At 49.7% G+C, this 14023-nt stretch overlaps 1 protein-coding gene across 1 annotated transcript; it reads right to left on the minus strand.

Annotated features, from left to right (window-relative positions):
• Nucleotides 1-200: 200 nt before the first annotated feature.
• TFF2 (trefoil factor 2) lies at nucleotides 201-4678 on the minus strand. Its single transcript, XM_070465901.1, has 4 exons — nucleotides 4505-4678; nucleotides 3706-3855; nucleotides 1203-1349; nucleotides 201-345 (listed from the first exon to the last, which is right to left on the minus strand). Exons 1-4 carry the CDS (start codon nucleotides 4593-4595, stop codon nucleotides 332-334), a joined length of 402 nt encoding a protein of 133 aa, XP_070322002.1. The 5' UTR covers nucleotides 4596-4678; the 3' UTR covers nucleotides 201-331.
• Between the last annotated feature and the right edge of the window lie 9345 nt (nucleotides 4679-14023).

Genomic DNA, 14023 nt, shown 5'->3' on the forward strand with positions numbered 1-14023 from the left:
TAGAAGAATTCTTGCTCTTATAGCAGATAAAAGAATATTAAAGTTACACACAACGCGTATATGTACTCTTAATAACGTTCTCTCTCAAACACACATGCTCACAAGCTCTGGCCACCTCTGTGTCAATGAAGCCAACATGGAATTTAGCAGATTTTAAGGACTTTCTTTATTGGAAGAAATCATATGTGAAGCCATTGAAAGGGATAAAAAGCAGATGATGAAAACCCAGGAATGGGGGAAATGTGAAATCTGAAACTGTAAGGTGGTGAGTATTCTTCTTCTGTTTCAGAGCATCCAAGGAGCCTGGAGGGTTCTCTGAAGCCACTGCCTCTTAATAATGACAGTCTAGAAATTTAAACACAAGACACTTGGTAAGAGCGCCAGGAAGCCTGGAACCTGGGCTAAGAGGCTCTGAGGGTTTTCGGGACTACAGCTCTCAGTCCAGCCATTCCTGCTGGAGAAGAAGTTTCCTGTGGGGACACAGCCCCCTGGGGCCAGATGCCCTCTGGGGGTCCATTCTCCTCAGATAACTGGTAGTTTTCCAAGTAGACCCTTAGGTCACTCAAAAAATCACTTGGAAACTTCTTAAAGAAAAAGCCATGCTCTTTGGAACATCCCGATTTCCTTAAAGGATTGATGCATTCTTCCCATCTTTTGGAAACATCTGGTCTATCCTTGTCAAACTCAGGGTCAGGGAAATGCTGTAACTAAGGGGGTAGCAGGAAGGAGATGGCCCCCCGGGACTGGCATTGGGGCAGGACCTGTCACCCGTGCTCACTGGAGAGAGCGTCAAGGTCCGCAAGAGACCACAGCTGCTTTGCTCTGGGTCCTACCCACGGTGCCCAGTGTAGGGCAGGGCATTCGGAAGCACCCAAAATAGTGACAGTCAACTGTGCTGGGACCTGGGGCCACGGCTGAGGGTGAGATGCTTTATACAACCATCGCAAAAGGCACAGTGGGAAGACCCGAGGGCTTGGTTTAATTATTTTTTTTAAAAAGCTATCATTGTTGAGAACATTCTTGAACTGACTTCTGAGATGGTTCACAATAATGGCAAGCTCCCACAGGAGTACAGTTTTTCCTGAACTGGCCACCCCTGGGGTCTGGGGCCTGGCATCGGGCATCCTGGCAAGCCGAGGACCTCCCCCACCCCGGCTCCCACTGCCCCTGAGAATTGTCTGTGTCTGGGGACCCGATGTTACCTTCCGTGGAAATGGGGTAGAAGCACCAGGGCACTTGGGGGATGGTGTCGGAGAAGCAGCACTTCCGGGACTCACACTCCTCAGGACTGATGCCGGGGTAGCCACAGTCCTTGCGGGCCGAGACCTCCATGACACACTCCTCCAATTCTGCAGGGCACACCGGGTTTAGGGATAACAAGGGGATGCGGTTAGGCTAGTTAGTTAGCCAGACACATCCATCCCATCCTGCTAGGGGAGCACTTTGGGCTCACAGGTTCGGGATAGCACCAGGAGCTCCTGGGACTGTCACCCCTGGACTAAATGTGGGCACCAGCAGGTGGCCACCCCTTCTTCCTGATGCCCAAAGTCAAAGGGAAAGTTGCTTCACCTCCATGGACTTGACATGGCTCTATAAAATGGAGTTGCCCACACTACATCCTAGGAGGACCCTTTAAAGTTAGAAAGCATTTGACCAAGAATTGAGTGTCTTCCCTGGTGGCTAAGAATCTGCCTGCAATCCAGGAGACCTGAGTTCGATCCCTGGGCCGGGAAGATCCCCTGGAGATGGGATCTCCACTCCACCCCAGTATTCTTCTGGAATACCAGTATTCTGGAATACCCCACTCCAGTATTCTTGCCTGAAGGATCTCAAGGACAGAGGAGCCTGGTGGGCTACAGTCCATGGGGTTGCAAAGAGTTGGACATGACTGAGTGACTAATACACAAAGAATTGACACCCAAGGATCCTTCCACTACTGGATGAGCCCTGGCGATAGACAAACCAACCACCTGCCATCAGTTCCATTTCCCCCAGAGCCCGGGAGCCTCCGACCGGCTCCCCTGAGTGGTGTGGATGGGACCCGGGGCACTGAGTTCCACACAAATGGGTCTGCTTTGCAGACAGAACTTTTTGTGTGCCTGCCTTGAAACAGGTGACTTTTTAAGTTGATAATATGCACAGATACAAAACTCACTCTCAAAAGGTGACTCTAGAAGCCTTAACTTAATTTCTTAACATTTGGGGTCTGTTCGCAGTTATGTTAATAACATCCTGATTTTAATGCCTTCATCTCCCTTAGAAGCTGGTTCAGGAGCCACAGCCTGACTGTTGGGAGCCAAGAAGAGGACAAGCGAACGCCCCGCCCATGACAAGGCTCTGGGTAAAGGTCATGGACCCAAGGAGGCCATGAACCCAGGGGAATCCGAGTCCAGTAGGCTCCGGGACACTCCCTATTCTTGCTATATGTGTCTTGTCTGTGCTAATACTCTTTCTTGGAATTCTTGGTGGTTTTTCGCTGTTCCTAGTAGACCTCGGGGAAGGTCCTAGGGACATCTCTAGGGTGTAAACGTCTGGGGGCTTCCCAGAAGAGTTAGGTTTACTCTGCCCCCAGGGAGATGGGAACCATATGAATAACCTGGTATGCGGGAGGTATTTAGATTTAGGCCATTTATAGATATGCGGGATTTTATATATAGGAGGTATATTAGGGAATATGGAAATAGATTAGAAGTTAAAACTGCTTATAAATGTGATTGTGAATCCCATCCCTGGACACGCAAACACTATTAGATTTAGTTGTAAGTTTAATAACCACACAATGCCAAAATTCTCATATTGTGGAGTAAGGGTTAAGGCAGCTGTGACGCTGCTGCTACTCCATTTCCCCTGCCCATGGTGTACCTGGGAGTACACTAGGAAGTAGTGTTAGTGCTATAGGTATCATAGACGGCTGTGTGAAAATAGAATGAATTATGGCTTGTAGATTAAATAGTAAGCAAGATATTGTAGTATGTGTATAATATAAAAGTTAAGTTTTTATAGTAGGTAAAATTATAATAGAAGCTATAGTGGTTAAGTGATTGATTATACTGTAAAACTGTCAAAATATTTTTTGCCTGTAGCTATGTGTTTCTTTGTAGCTGACGTTTGTCTATTCAAGTGAAGCAGTGAAGCAAGAAGAACGTTTAAACCTGAAAACAGAGTGGGCTAAGAGGTCCAAAACAATCCTTGTCACGCGCCACTAGGGACGGAAGATTTTGTACCCTGGGAAATTATGTCTTGGAAAATATCCCCTGACTTGTTTTGCTGATCTAAGGGGGACGTCATTTGAAAAGATCTGAAAACAATAATTCGTACCTTGGCCCCAGTAAAAAAAGATATATAAGGTGTTAGAGAAAAAATAAGTAGAGAAGAAGTTTTTCCACTGCAAGTGTGTGTGTGTGTGTGTGTGTTTGCATTCGCCGACGCCGCTCATCCCAAGGGTTCCCTGGACCAGCGGAGGCTGGACCCCCGCACCTGACCAAGCAGATCCTGAGACTCGCTCTCCCTTCAAATACAGTCAAGCAGCCGGATCCCCTGAAGTCTCCCTAAAAGGACAAATGGCTCACCCTCGGGATCTAATGTGGACACAGTGGGCAGAGAGCGTTTTCTCTTCCCTTTGGGCTGGCCTGGGTGGTTAGGGAGCCTGGGAAAGCCAGGTCCTGAGCTGCTGGCCGGGGCTCAGGAGGGGACCTTGCCCGTTACCTTGCTTCGGGAGGGGATTGAAACACCAGGGGACCCCGACGACGCTGGAGTCGAAGCAGCATCCTCTGGAGAAGCACTCATCACCGCTGATGCCTGGGAAGCCGCAGTTCACCCTGTTCTGGGGTTCCCGGCGCGAGCACTGGCAGGCATCTGCAGAGAAGCCCAGGTCAGCCAGCCCCCCCCACGCGCCCCCGCCTTCCAGTGCTTCCAGGATGCTCCATCAGCTCCGCTCCAGCCCTGTAAAGGCCGTCTTATCTTGCTCATGTTTGAACCACACGGCGTCCTTCAGAGGAACTGTCAGGGCTTGGCTGAAAGTGTTTTATTAGTTTAAAAATAAGTCCTTCTGGCAAGAGTGTGGACAGATGGACTCAAGCCAAGGTCAGGATGAAAGTGAGCAAGTCGGACCCCCTGGGAGACCTGGGTGGGACTCCTATCCAGCCCCTCCACAAGCTGGCCCACTCGCACCCAAGGCCGTCCTGACCGACCCCAAAGGGGGTCTTCCTGGGACATCTCACCCTCCTCCCCTGCTGTCCTCCCTGAATGGCGGGAAGCGGGTGGATGCATGTAGGAGCCGGCTGCATGGCCGGCATCCCTAGTCCTAGGACACCTTCCCACCTGCTTCCCCATCATCCACCTTTTCTCTTCCAGGGAAACTAATACAAATGAAGACCTCCCCCCACAGTGGGCAGGAGGCAAGGACCTCGCACCCCGCCACCCCCACCATCTGGGTTCTAGAAGGCTCCCAGGCTCTCTGGCTCAGATGCTCCTCTTCCCCTCAGGAAACTGAACCTCCACTTACCTGGTTTCTGGGCCCCTGCCAGGGCGCACACACCCAGCAGGAGAAGCGCAGCCAGGAGCCAGATGCCTCGGGGTCCCATGTCCACGTTCATCCACACCCCAGGGCCACCAGAAGAGCGCACACTCCCCACTGCCAGGGGTGTTTATAAGCGTCTCTCTGTTTGCTCAGCAAGCAAGATAACCTGTCTGCCTGCAGCACCAACGATTTGAGCCCTTTGTTAGGAAAACGAGTTGCGATAGCTTGGCCAGCAGGGGGTGGAGGGTAGGGGTGACAGAGCAGGGCACCGGCTCTCCGCAAGCACAGCCAGGCTACCCCCCTGCCCCAGGCAGGGAGCCGGGTCATGCCAGGATGCCGACGTGGAAGATAGCACATGTGCACGTGTGGCGCTGGGCACTGACAGGGTTCCACCCAGGAAGGGAGAAGTTAGGGATTTCTCCTGATAAAGCATGTGGCTAACACCACAGGAATTTTTAAGTCCTGGGCCCAAGGCTACCAGGGAAAATGAGCCAACTGCAGACAGAGCTGACCCCTTCTCCAGGAACAGGAGGATGGCAGGAGACCCTCCTCCAGGGCTTCTGGTCCTTGATCTGTGTCTCCTTGTCTCTATCTTGGGGAAGGGATGGATCTCCATTTAGATGAGGCTGACAGGGTAAAACGAACAGCCTCGGATGAGTGTAAAAGTGACAAGTTCATTTCAGCAAAGCCTGTATGTGTGCTAAGTCACTTCAGTCATGTCTGACTCTTTGCAACCTTATGGACTGTAGCTCACCAGGCTCCTCTGTCCATGGGATTCTCCAGGCAAGAATACTGGAGTGGGTTGCCATGCCCTCCTCCAGGGGATCTCCCCAACCCAGGGTTCAAACCTGTCTCTTAAGTCTCCAGCTTGGGCAGGCAGGTTCTTTATCATTGCTGCCACCATTTCTTTTCTTCCATGAGAATTGTATGTTTTCTGAAAGATGGCACCTGTGAACCAGCCTGTGCCCAGCATAAGATGCTCCAGGGGAAGGGGTCTGAGAATGGGACCCAAAGAGACAAAAGAGAAATGGTGGGAAGGCACCCCATGGGAGCAGAGGAGAGATAGGGTGAGGTCAAGGACGCTCTCCCCCAACTCTGGGGCACTTCTGGGAACCACCAATCTGTCAAGCATGGCTTGAGCAGTCAGGAACCCGAAGATGCATGGAGTCTGGAACTCTGGGTCTTCGAGTCTGGAGAGCAGACCTGCATGCTCAGGGCTTCTGCCAGCTCCAGCCTACAGATTGGACTCCTGCCTATCCCCCTGGCCTGGGGCTCTGTCTTATCAAACTTTGAAAAATTCACCTTTCCCCGCCTACACAGGAATGGTGCTGTCACCATTCAGCACCACCAGGACACAGGATTCTGAGTTTTCTCTCCTCTTCCAGGTTCTCAGCCCCACTTTCCTCTCTGCTTCTTCCCTCTTGGCCCAATTTCCCAATGTCCCATCCAGGCCCTTCCAGGATTCCTGCTGAAACAGGCTGATCCATGCCAAAGAGACGGCTCATCAGTCCCTTGGTCTCTGTCCTGCATCCTCTCTGGGAAGCTCCTTCTGCCTCCATCTTAGGTGGAGCTGCTCAGGCTCCCACCCAGGGCACCATCCGTCCACATGGAGTTTTTACTTTTAGGAAAGGGCACATTTTCTTCAAGACAAGCTACTTCCACCTGTGGGGAAGTCATTACGATAGATGCAGTGTCTACAGTGTGAGCGGCACCCACCTGAGTGTGGACCTGTGTGCACAGAACAACCTCTCAGCTGTGTTGGGTGAGTGTGCTCCCATCACATGGGCTTAGGCTGGGGGGCTGGACACTGACCTTGAGCCACAGTGTCACCGAGGCTCCTTGAAGATGCATCTTAAAAAAAGATCCCGCATTCTGCAACGAAGTCAAACAAACAAGAAGAAAAAGAAAAAGTTTTACAGCAACTGAAGACACACCACCCTCAGGGGAGCGAGTTAAGAATTACAAGTGATCTCTCATCTGAAACAATGCAACATGGAAGGCAATAAAATATTTAAGCTCTAAAAGAGAAAACCTTGTCAAGTCAGAATTCTATACTCATGGAAAATTTCCTTCAAAAATAAAGGCAAAATACTTTTTAAAAATGTACACACACACACACACACACACACACACACACACACACACACACATATACATATATATATATATATATATATATTTAGAGTGGCTCTAGAGTCATAGCTGAATTGAACAAAACATACCCAATATAAAAATTTTTTTTAATATTTGAGACAGACAAAGGCTGTAGGATGCTGTAACTTGCCAACCTATCCTCCAAGGAATCCAAAAGTGTGGAATCTGAAGCTGCGGTGGTCTCTTGATGCAGGGCATGAGTTCTGCTGTCTGCTGCAGCCACTGCCCACCTGGCTGGATTTATTCAGCTGTGGCAGCTGTTGGTCTCTGTCAGCATTTGTGTTTGCAGCCCAGTCTAGTCTCCTGATATCTCCCTTGGTTGGTACAACTGTCTACTAACTAATGGCTCAGCCAGAGCTTTGTCCCCATGCAGACGTAAGTCTGCTGCCTTGATCAGCTTTATAAAGTGACAGTCAGTATATGTCACTCCTCGGCCACCCCCTCACACCTTCCAGCCTGAAGGGTAAAGCCCAAGCAAGAGTTTCCTGAACATGAAAAGCAGGACCCTTTATGAACTGGACCCCACATTCCCCTCACCCTCTTCTCTTGTCAGGTCTCCTTCCTATGTAAGTATCTAGCCCTCCTGGTACAGCCTGACCTCTGACCCTTTGCCTGCATGTCACTGTCTTTCTGCAAAACTCTTCCTCTTCTCTTTGCCTTCCAAACTCCTGTCCATCCTTCAGCTCTAGCCTCAGGAGCCACTCCACCCAGGAAGGCCTCCTTCTCCTGAGGGAAGGCAAGTGCCCTTCACCCCTTCCCAAGCTCACTAGATTCACCACACAGTCACATCCTCATTTTAAGAGGAGTTTTACTTTTCTGGCTCCTTTATTCATGGTACTGAAGGTAATAGCTAAACCGGCAGGTTAATTTTGTGCCAGGTGATATTCTGACAATTTCACATGCTACATCTCATTTAATTCTTACAACAATACAAAGAAGAGTTAAAAAGATCAGCCCCATTTTATAGTCTATATGGAAAATTAGTTTTCCCAAACGCACAGAAAGTGTGGGATGACATACAGAATTGGACCTATGCCTCTTTCATCTTGAAACCCCAGAACCTAAACCAGCATCGGCACAAACTAGACCTACTTAGTGAGGGTAACGCACCCGGGAGGTGAGGAGCAGGAATCCACCAGCTAATATCATGGATCACCCAAATTTCCTCCTGAAATTCTTAAAATAAAACTTAGACCTGGGTATATGCAAATAAGTAAGGCAAGCCTCTTCTCCTCTCTGGACTAGTTTTCTCATCTGTGAAACAAGAGCTGGAATGAGGGTATATTAAATGATCTCCAATGTCTCATATGCCTGGTAAACCCTCACTAGGATGCTGACTAAGATAACATCTCACTTTTACACTGTCATTGGGAGAAAAAGAAAAATTTTATTACCAACATTTGCATGTTCAGTGTTTCTAAGGCAATTTCTCTCCCCACCATTCCAATTTTCTGGAGTTTGGCTCTGCTGATCAACAGAGTGGGTAAGTCACAGACACTGCCAAAGCCCAAGACTTAATTTATTTACTTAAAACAAAGTGGCTAAAGTTGTGGTGAGAAAGAAATAGATAAACCAACTATTGAGCATTTGGTACTGAGTTTGGGAGGGAGTGAAATTAGAGACTTTGATGAATTATATTTGGGGGTATAATTGGATGGACATAAACCTTAGCATTTTTCAATATATTGTGCAATGGAATTCCTCCTCCTACTACTTTGAAGGACTTTAGCCAAGACTTACATTATTTCAAAATGTCTTTTTGGTATCCCTTTTGTATCTGAGTGGGAGCTTGGTAGTATTAAAGCTTAAAAATACTTAAATAATTTAGGTTACCACGTTTTAAGGAAAAAAATAATATAGTAGGCGTTGGCAAATGATGACCCATGAGCTCATTGCCTGTGTTTAACTAAAACTCTATTAAAACACAGTCATACCCATTCATTCACACATTGTCTGTGGCCACTTTCTAGCTGCAATTGAAGAGTTGATTACCTATGGCAGAGACCGTATGGCCCAGGAACCTAAAATATTTACTCTCTGGTCTTTTAAGAAAAAAAAAAGTTTATTCCTGTACTTTATTACAACTCTAGAGATAAATTTTTAAAAGTAGAGAGAAATAATCATATTTTATTTTATAAATGAAATGTTACAGAAATGTGCCTTAGTGTTTTTTCCCCCTTCTGTTGTGAAAATGGTATGTTCAGTATTCTGGTTGCCGGGAGACAATCCCCTATGAGTCTCTCATGTTTCCACATGTTGTGAATGAGGCACTAACTGTCCCAGTGGTACAGGACCTAAAATTATAATTGAATGTTAAGTGCTGCCCTGACATCTGGTGAAATCGAGAGGCCTCGAGTGGCCTAACCACGAGTTCTCTGCCCTACTTGGCTCCCACAGATAGGGCCCCTTAGCCAAGCAACCTTCTTATCAAGGGGCCGGGCACAGTTCCTGCTTGTCCCCGAGTAGCGGATTTCACTTCCCTGCCAGCCTGCAGGCTTACTCAAACAAGCCAATCACATCGTCCTGCAGGAATGAGTGGGCACCCCACCCTTTTGATACCACATGGCTCCTCCTGCAGCCCCCGCTGTTCACCCTATTTCTTATGCAACCCCCTCATGGCTCAGCATGGCGGGATGGCCTCCGCTTCTGGGGTGAGCAATATGTGACTGGTAAACTGCTATCGTCCCATCTTTCCAGTGTCAGGTGTCATAGGTCTCACCATCCTTGTAGCCTTGGGTGGAAACCACCCCCTCCCCAGTGAGATGAATAGGAGGGTGATCCAAACTGTCCTTTCTTCCAGGCTGGCTTTGCAAGGATGTTGGTGTGGCAACAACCTTGGAACATTTATAAGGTATCTCCCTCTGGAGCAGTGGGCAGGCAACCTTGCGTACATGTGTGCTTACTTGCTCAGTCATGTCCAACTCTGCAGCTCCATGAACTGTAAGTCTGCCAGGCTCCTCTGCCCATGGAATTTTCCAGGCAAGAATACTAGAGTGGGTTTCCATTTCCTTCTCCAGGGGATCTTTCTGATCCAGGGATAGAACCTGTGTCTCTTGTGTCTCCTGCATTAGCAGTCAGGTTCTTTGCCACTAGTTCCATTTGAGCTCCAGGAAAGGTCAGGCTTCCTCCCCTGTAATGCGACTCTGTGTGTGCTGACGTCCATCTGAGCTCATCGGTGTCACTCCTGGAGGACATGTGGACAGGGAACCAAATGTGCTGTTGCTTACATTGCTACACATTGCTATGCAGTGTGGTGAGGTCTTTACCTCTGAGCCAAGAGCCTCCTGTCCTCTGCCAGCACCCATGAAGCCATTAACTCCAAATAAGGTGAACCCTCATCCCTTCTGAGTTTGCCGCACTGATGTACTAGATCAGATTAAATGCAGAAAGTCCCACCAGTATTTGCCTTCAGCATAGAGGTTCCCTACTTACAAGTTTACTAAGCTTTCCTGGTGACTCAGATGGTAAAGAATCTGCCTACAATGCAGGAGACCCAGGCTTGATCCCAAGGTTGGGAAGATTCCCTGGAGAAGGGAATGACAACCCACTCTAATATTTTTGCCTGGAGAATTCCCATAGACTGAGGAGCCTGGCAGGCTACAGCCCGTGGGGCCGCAAAGAGCCGGACACAACTGAGTGAATAACACTTTCAAACTTCACTGTACCATATATATATGCTAATATATATATGTGAGTATGTCTAGTTTTTCCTAATTTAATCAGTTTGCTAACCCCAAAATGTCCAGCTTGGGGCAATATTAGGAGCTGAGAACAATTAAGAAATACCTTTAAAATTATACTATTTATTTTTTTCTATGTATATCTATGATGTGCCTTCTCGAAACTTTAAACCAGTGACTGTTTGATCCCTTCCATTAAATGAGTCCGTGTACTGGGATTGGCCTGGGACGTGTCTCTTCTTGGGTGATTATCCCTATCGGGCTCACAAGCTCTGAGTATTTCTACAAGCTGTCCCTGCCCACACACACAAAGAAAGGCGAGGGAGTTTCCTTAAGCTAACAGGACCCTTCCCAGTGACCCTACAAATAGGATCTGAAGCCACAACTTGGCCTCAGCAGTTGGTTCCTGGTCTGAGCCTTAGTTCAACATATTCTGAACAGTAGCCTGTTGTTGCGAGGGCAATCATCTGGCAGCAGTGATAACCTCCATGCACACAGCCAGCCGCAGAGTGGGAAGGCTCGCGGATCCAGTTATGGTGTTGGGGCCATGCATTTTAGTAAATCAGTCTCCAGCACGTGGCAAAAAGTGAGGGGCAGAGGTGGCAGGTTTGCACTTTGTATGGGGTGCAAGTGGGTGGAAAGACTGGATCCCGAGTCCTGAGATGTCCTGTTCCTCTCTTGGACTTCCCATCAGTACACAGTGACAAGAACCAGAACTGGGGTCTGAGCAAGGGGCCAGGACGTGAACAGGGCCACCACACTCAGCCTCTATTGGAGAGAATCCAGGCAAGCAGTGCTGGCCCAGCTGCACCCACAGTGACCCACAGAGCAGCCATGATGTTAGTCTGTGTTTCTGGGGTGACACATGGGGCCTGAATTGGACCAGCACAAGGGTCACCAGTGGGAGCTTGATCAGGGATGATGGAGCAGTCAGCCTGGAGATTAGTGGTCAGCTTCTGATGGGCTGGGTCCCGTCCCACCTGTGATGACATTCTTCCTGTTGCATCCTCTTTGTCATGTAACACATCCCACATGTGACGCACTCCCTCACTGTTCTTAACACACTGTACGTCCTATGTCGTTTGTGGTCACCCCACTGGCTCAGTGGTAAAGAATCTGCCTGCAGGAGATGCAGGTTCGGGCCCTGAGTGGGGAAGCTCCCCTGGAGAAGGAAATGGCAAACCGCTCCAGGATTCTTGCCTGGGAAACCACATGGACAGAGGAGCCTGGCAAGTTACAGCCCAAAGGGTCACGGAGAGTAGGACATGACTTAATGTCTGAACAACAACAGCACACCATATTCGTGTCACCCACACCTCACTGTCTCTGGGTTTCCTCACTGTCTGTACTTGACACATTATCAGGTTCATGTAGTCCTTTTGTTTTCTCACCGCCTGGAGCAGAATTGGCTAGTGCCAAGAGCAAACAGTGATGACCCCTCCCCTTTGGTGATCTGCGCTGACTGGGATTCCTTGGTTGCAAGAGACACCACCTGTTCTAGGTTGAATTATCTCCCCTAAAATCACACGTGGATGTCCATAGGTCCTGGGGTTACCCCAGGACCTCATAATAAGATCTTATTTGGAGATGGAGTCTTTGAAAGGTAATTAAGTTAAAATGAAGCCAGTGGGGTGGACCTTGGTCCAATAGGACTGGTGTCCGCCTAGAACGAGGAGGAGATTGGGATCCAGACTTACACAGGTGACAAAGAGTGAAGACGGCCATCTACATGACAAGGAGGAAGCCCTCAGGAGAAATCAACGCTGCCCACACCTTGACCTTGCACCTCCGGTCTCTAGAAATTTGAGAATAATGTCTGCTGTTTACGCCACCCCATCTGTGGTGTTTTGCTTGGCAGCCAAGCTGATGAGGACACTAACATGAGCTGATGAGGGATGGGGAGGGGGTGTCACTCGGCTTCAGGTGTTACTGGAACCCCAGGGTGGGGACACAGCCAGTCCCGGGGGTGAGGACTTGCACCCCCGTCTTCTCTGCCAGGCCCCTCAGGCTGTGTGGAGAGCTGTGCTCTCATGGGCTCCTGGGTTATACACTGTCACCCATTCTACTGACATAGATGACCCCCTCCCACCCCAGTTGTCCACCAGAAGACCCCCAACTTCCCCCCCACCAAACATAAATCTCTCCCATGAGACACTTCCTAAACTTTCATCCGAAGTTCTTCAAGGAGGGCCGTCCTAATATGGCGCAGGAATAGGATGGGGAGACCACTTTCTCCCCCACAAATTCATCGCAAGAACATTTGAACGCCGAGCAAATTCCACAGAACAACCTCTGAATGCTGGCAGAGGACATCAGGCACCCAGAAAGGCTGCCCATTGTCTTTGAAAGGAGGTAGGACAAAACATAAAAGATAAAAAGAGAGACAAAAGAGGTAAGGACAGAGATCCATCCCGGGAAGGGAGTCTTAAAAAAGAGAGAAGTTTCCAAACACCAGGAAACACTCTCTCCGGCGGGTCTGTGGTGAGCCTTGGAATCTCGGAAGGCAAAATAACCAGGAGGAAAAATAAATAAATAATTAAAAGCCACAGATCACGTGCCTAACAGCAACTCCCAGCGGAGCAGCAGCCCAGACGCTCGCATCCCCCACTAGCAAGCGGCGGGGAGGGACAGGGAGGAGCGGGCTGCACTGCTTAGGGTAAGGACCAGGCCTGAATGCCCTGAGGGCAATCTGAGGGACCTAGCTTGAGATAGCAACCCAGACTGTGGGAAAGCTATACCGCGATCCCGCGAAAAGCCCTAACCTAAGACATCACCAATGGCAATCCACTCCAGGATTCTTGCCTGGAGAATCCCATGGAGGGAGGAGCCTGGTAGGCTACAGTCCATGGGTTGCAAAGAGTCGGACACGACTGAGCACTTTCACTTTCACAAGACACCGCCAGGCCTGCTCACATAACAAAGGACCGGAGCAGAGCTGGCCGGCTGAGGACCGGCCCATCCCCCGCCGGAGACAGGCAGGCAGGGCGGCCAGAGCCCATCGGCCCCAGAGAGGCATCCTATACCAAACTGCAAGCAGACTTCGTCGCTAACCAAGACTCCTTGGGATTATGGACAATCGGCATCCATCGGGAGGGTCACAGCCAGAGACCAGCTCCCCAGAATAGACACCTAAGAAGGCGCGCCCGTTGTGCACCCAGAAAGCCGAGTGGCTGGGATGGGGGAGGGGGTAAGCCACAGCCTCCAACTGGGGGCGACTCCCCGCGCCAAGCCCTTGGTCACCTGAGCTGCTCGGACCTGGGATGGGCACAAAACGCAGGCCCAACCGAGTCTGCGCCTTTGTGGAGTACCAGAGAACCCGAACCTGAGCGGCTTAGGCCTGGGAAGTGCGTGCAAACCGGGGCCTGCATCAGACAGCTCCCAGCAGAGCAACCTAGAGTCTGAGCAGTGTAGACTGGGAAAACACAACACGCCGAGAGCGGGGGCAAACCCAGTGTGGCTGAATCACTGTGAGTGCTCCCCACACTCGCCAGTGAGATTTGTTGGCAACGTTCCTCCCTCCCCAAATCTTCCTGGTGGCTCAGACGGTAAAGCATCTGCCTACAGTGCAGGAGATCCGGGTTCAATCCCTGGGTTGGGAAGACCTCATGAAGAAGGAAATGGCAACCCACTCCACTCTTCTTGCCTGGAAAATTCCATGGATGGAGGAGCC

Source organism: Odocoileus virginianus, chromosome 4 (genome assembly GCF_023699985.2).
Source record: "Odocoileus virginianus isolate 20LAN1187 ecotype Illinois chromosome 4, Ovbor_1.2, whole genome shotgun sequence".
Lineage (NCBI taxonomy): Eukaryota > Metazoa > Chordata > Mammalia > Artiodactyla > Cervidae > Odocoileus > Odocoileus virginianus.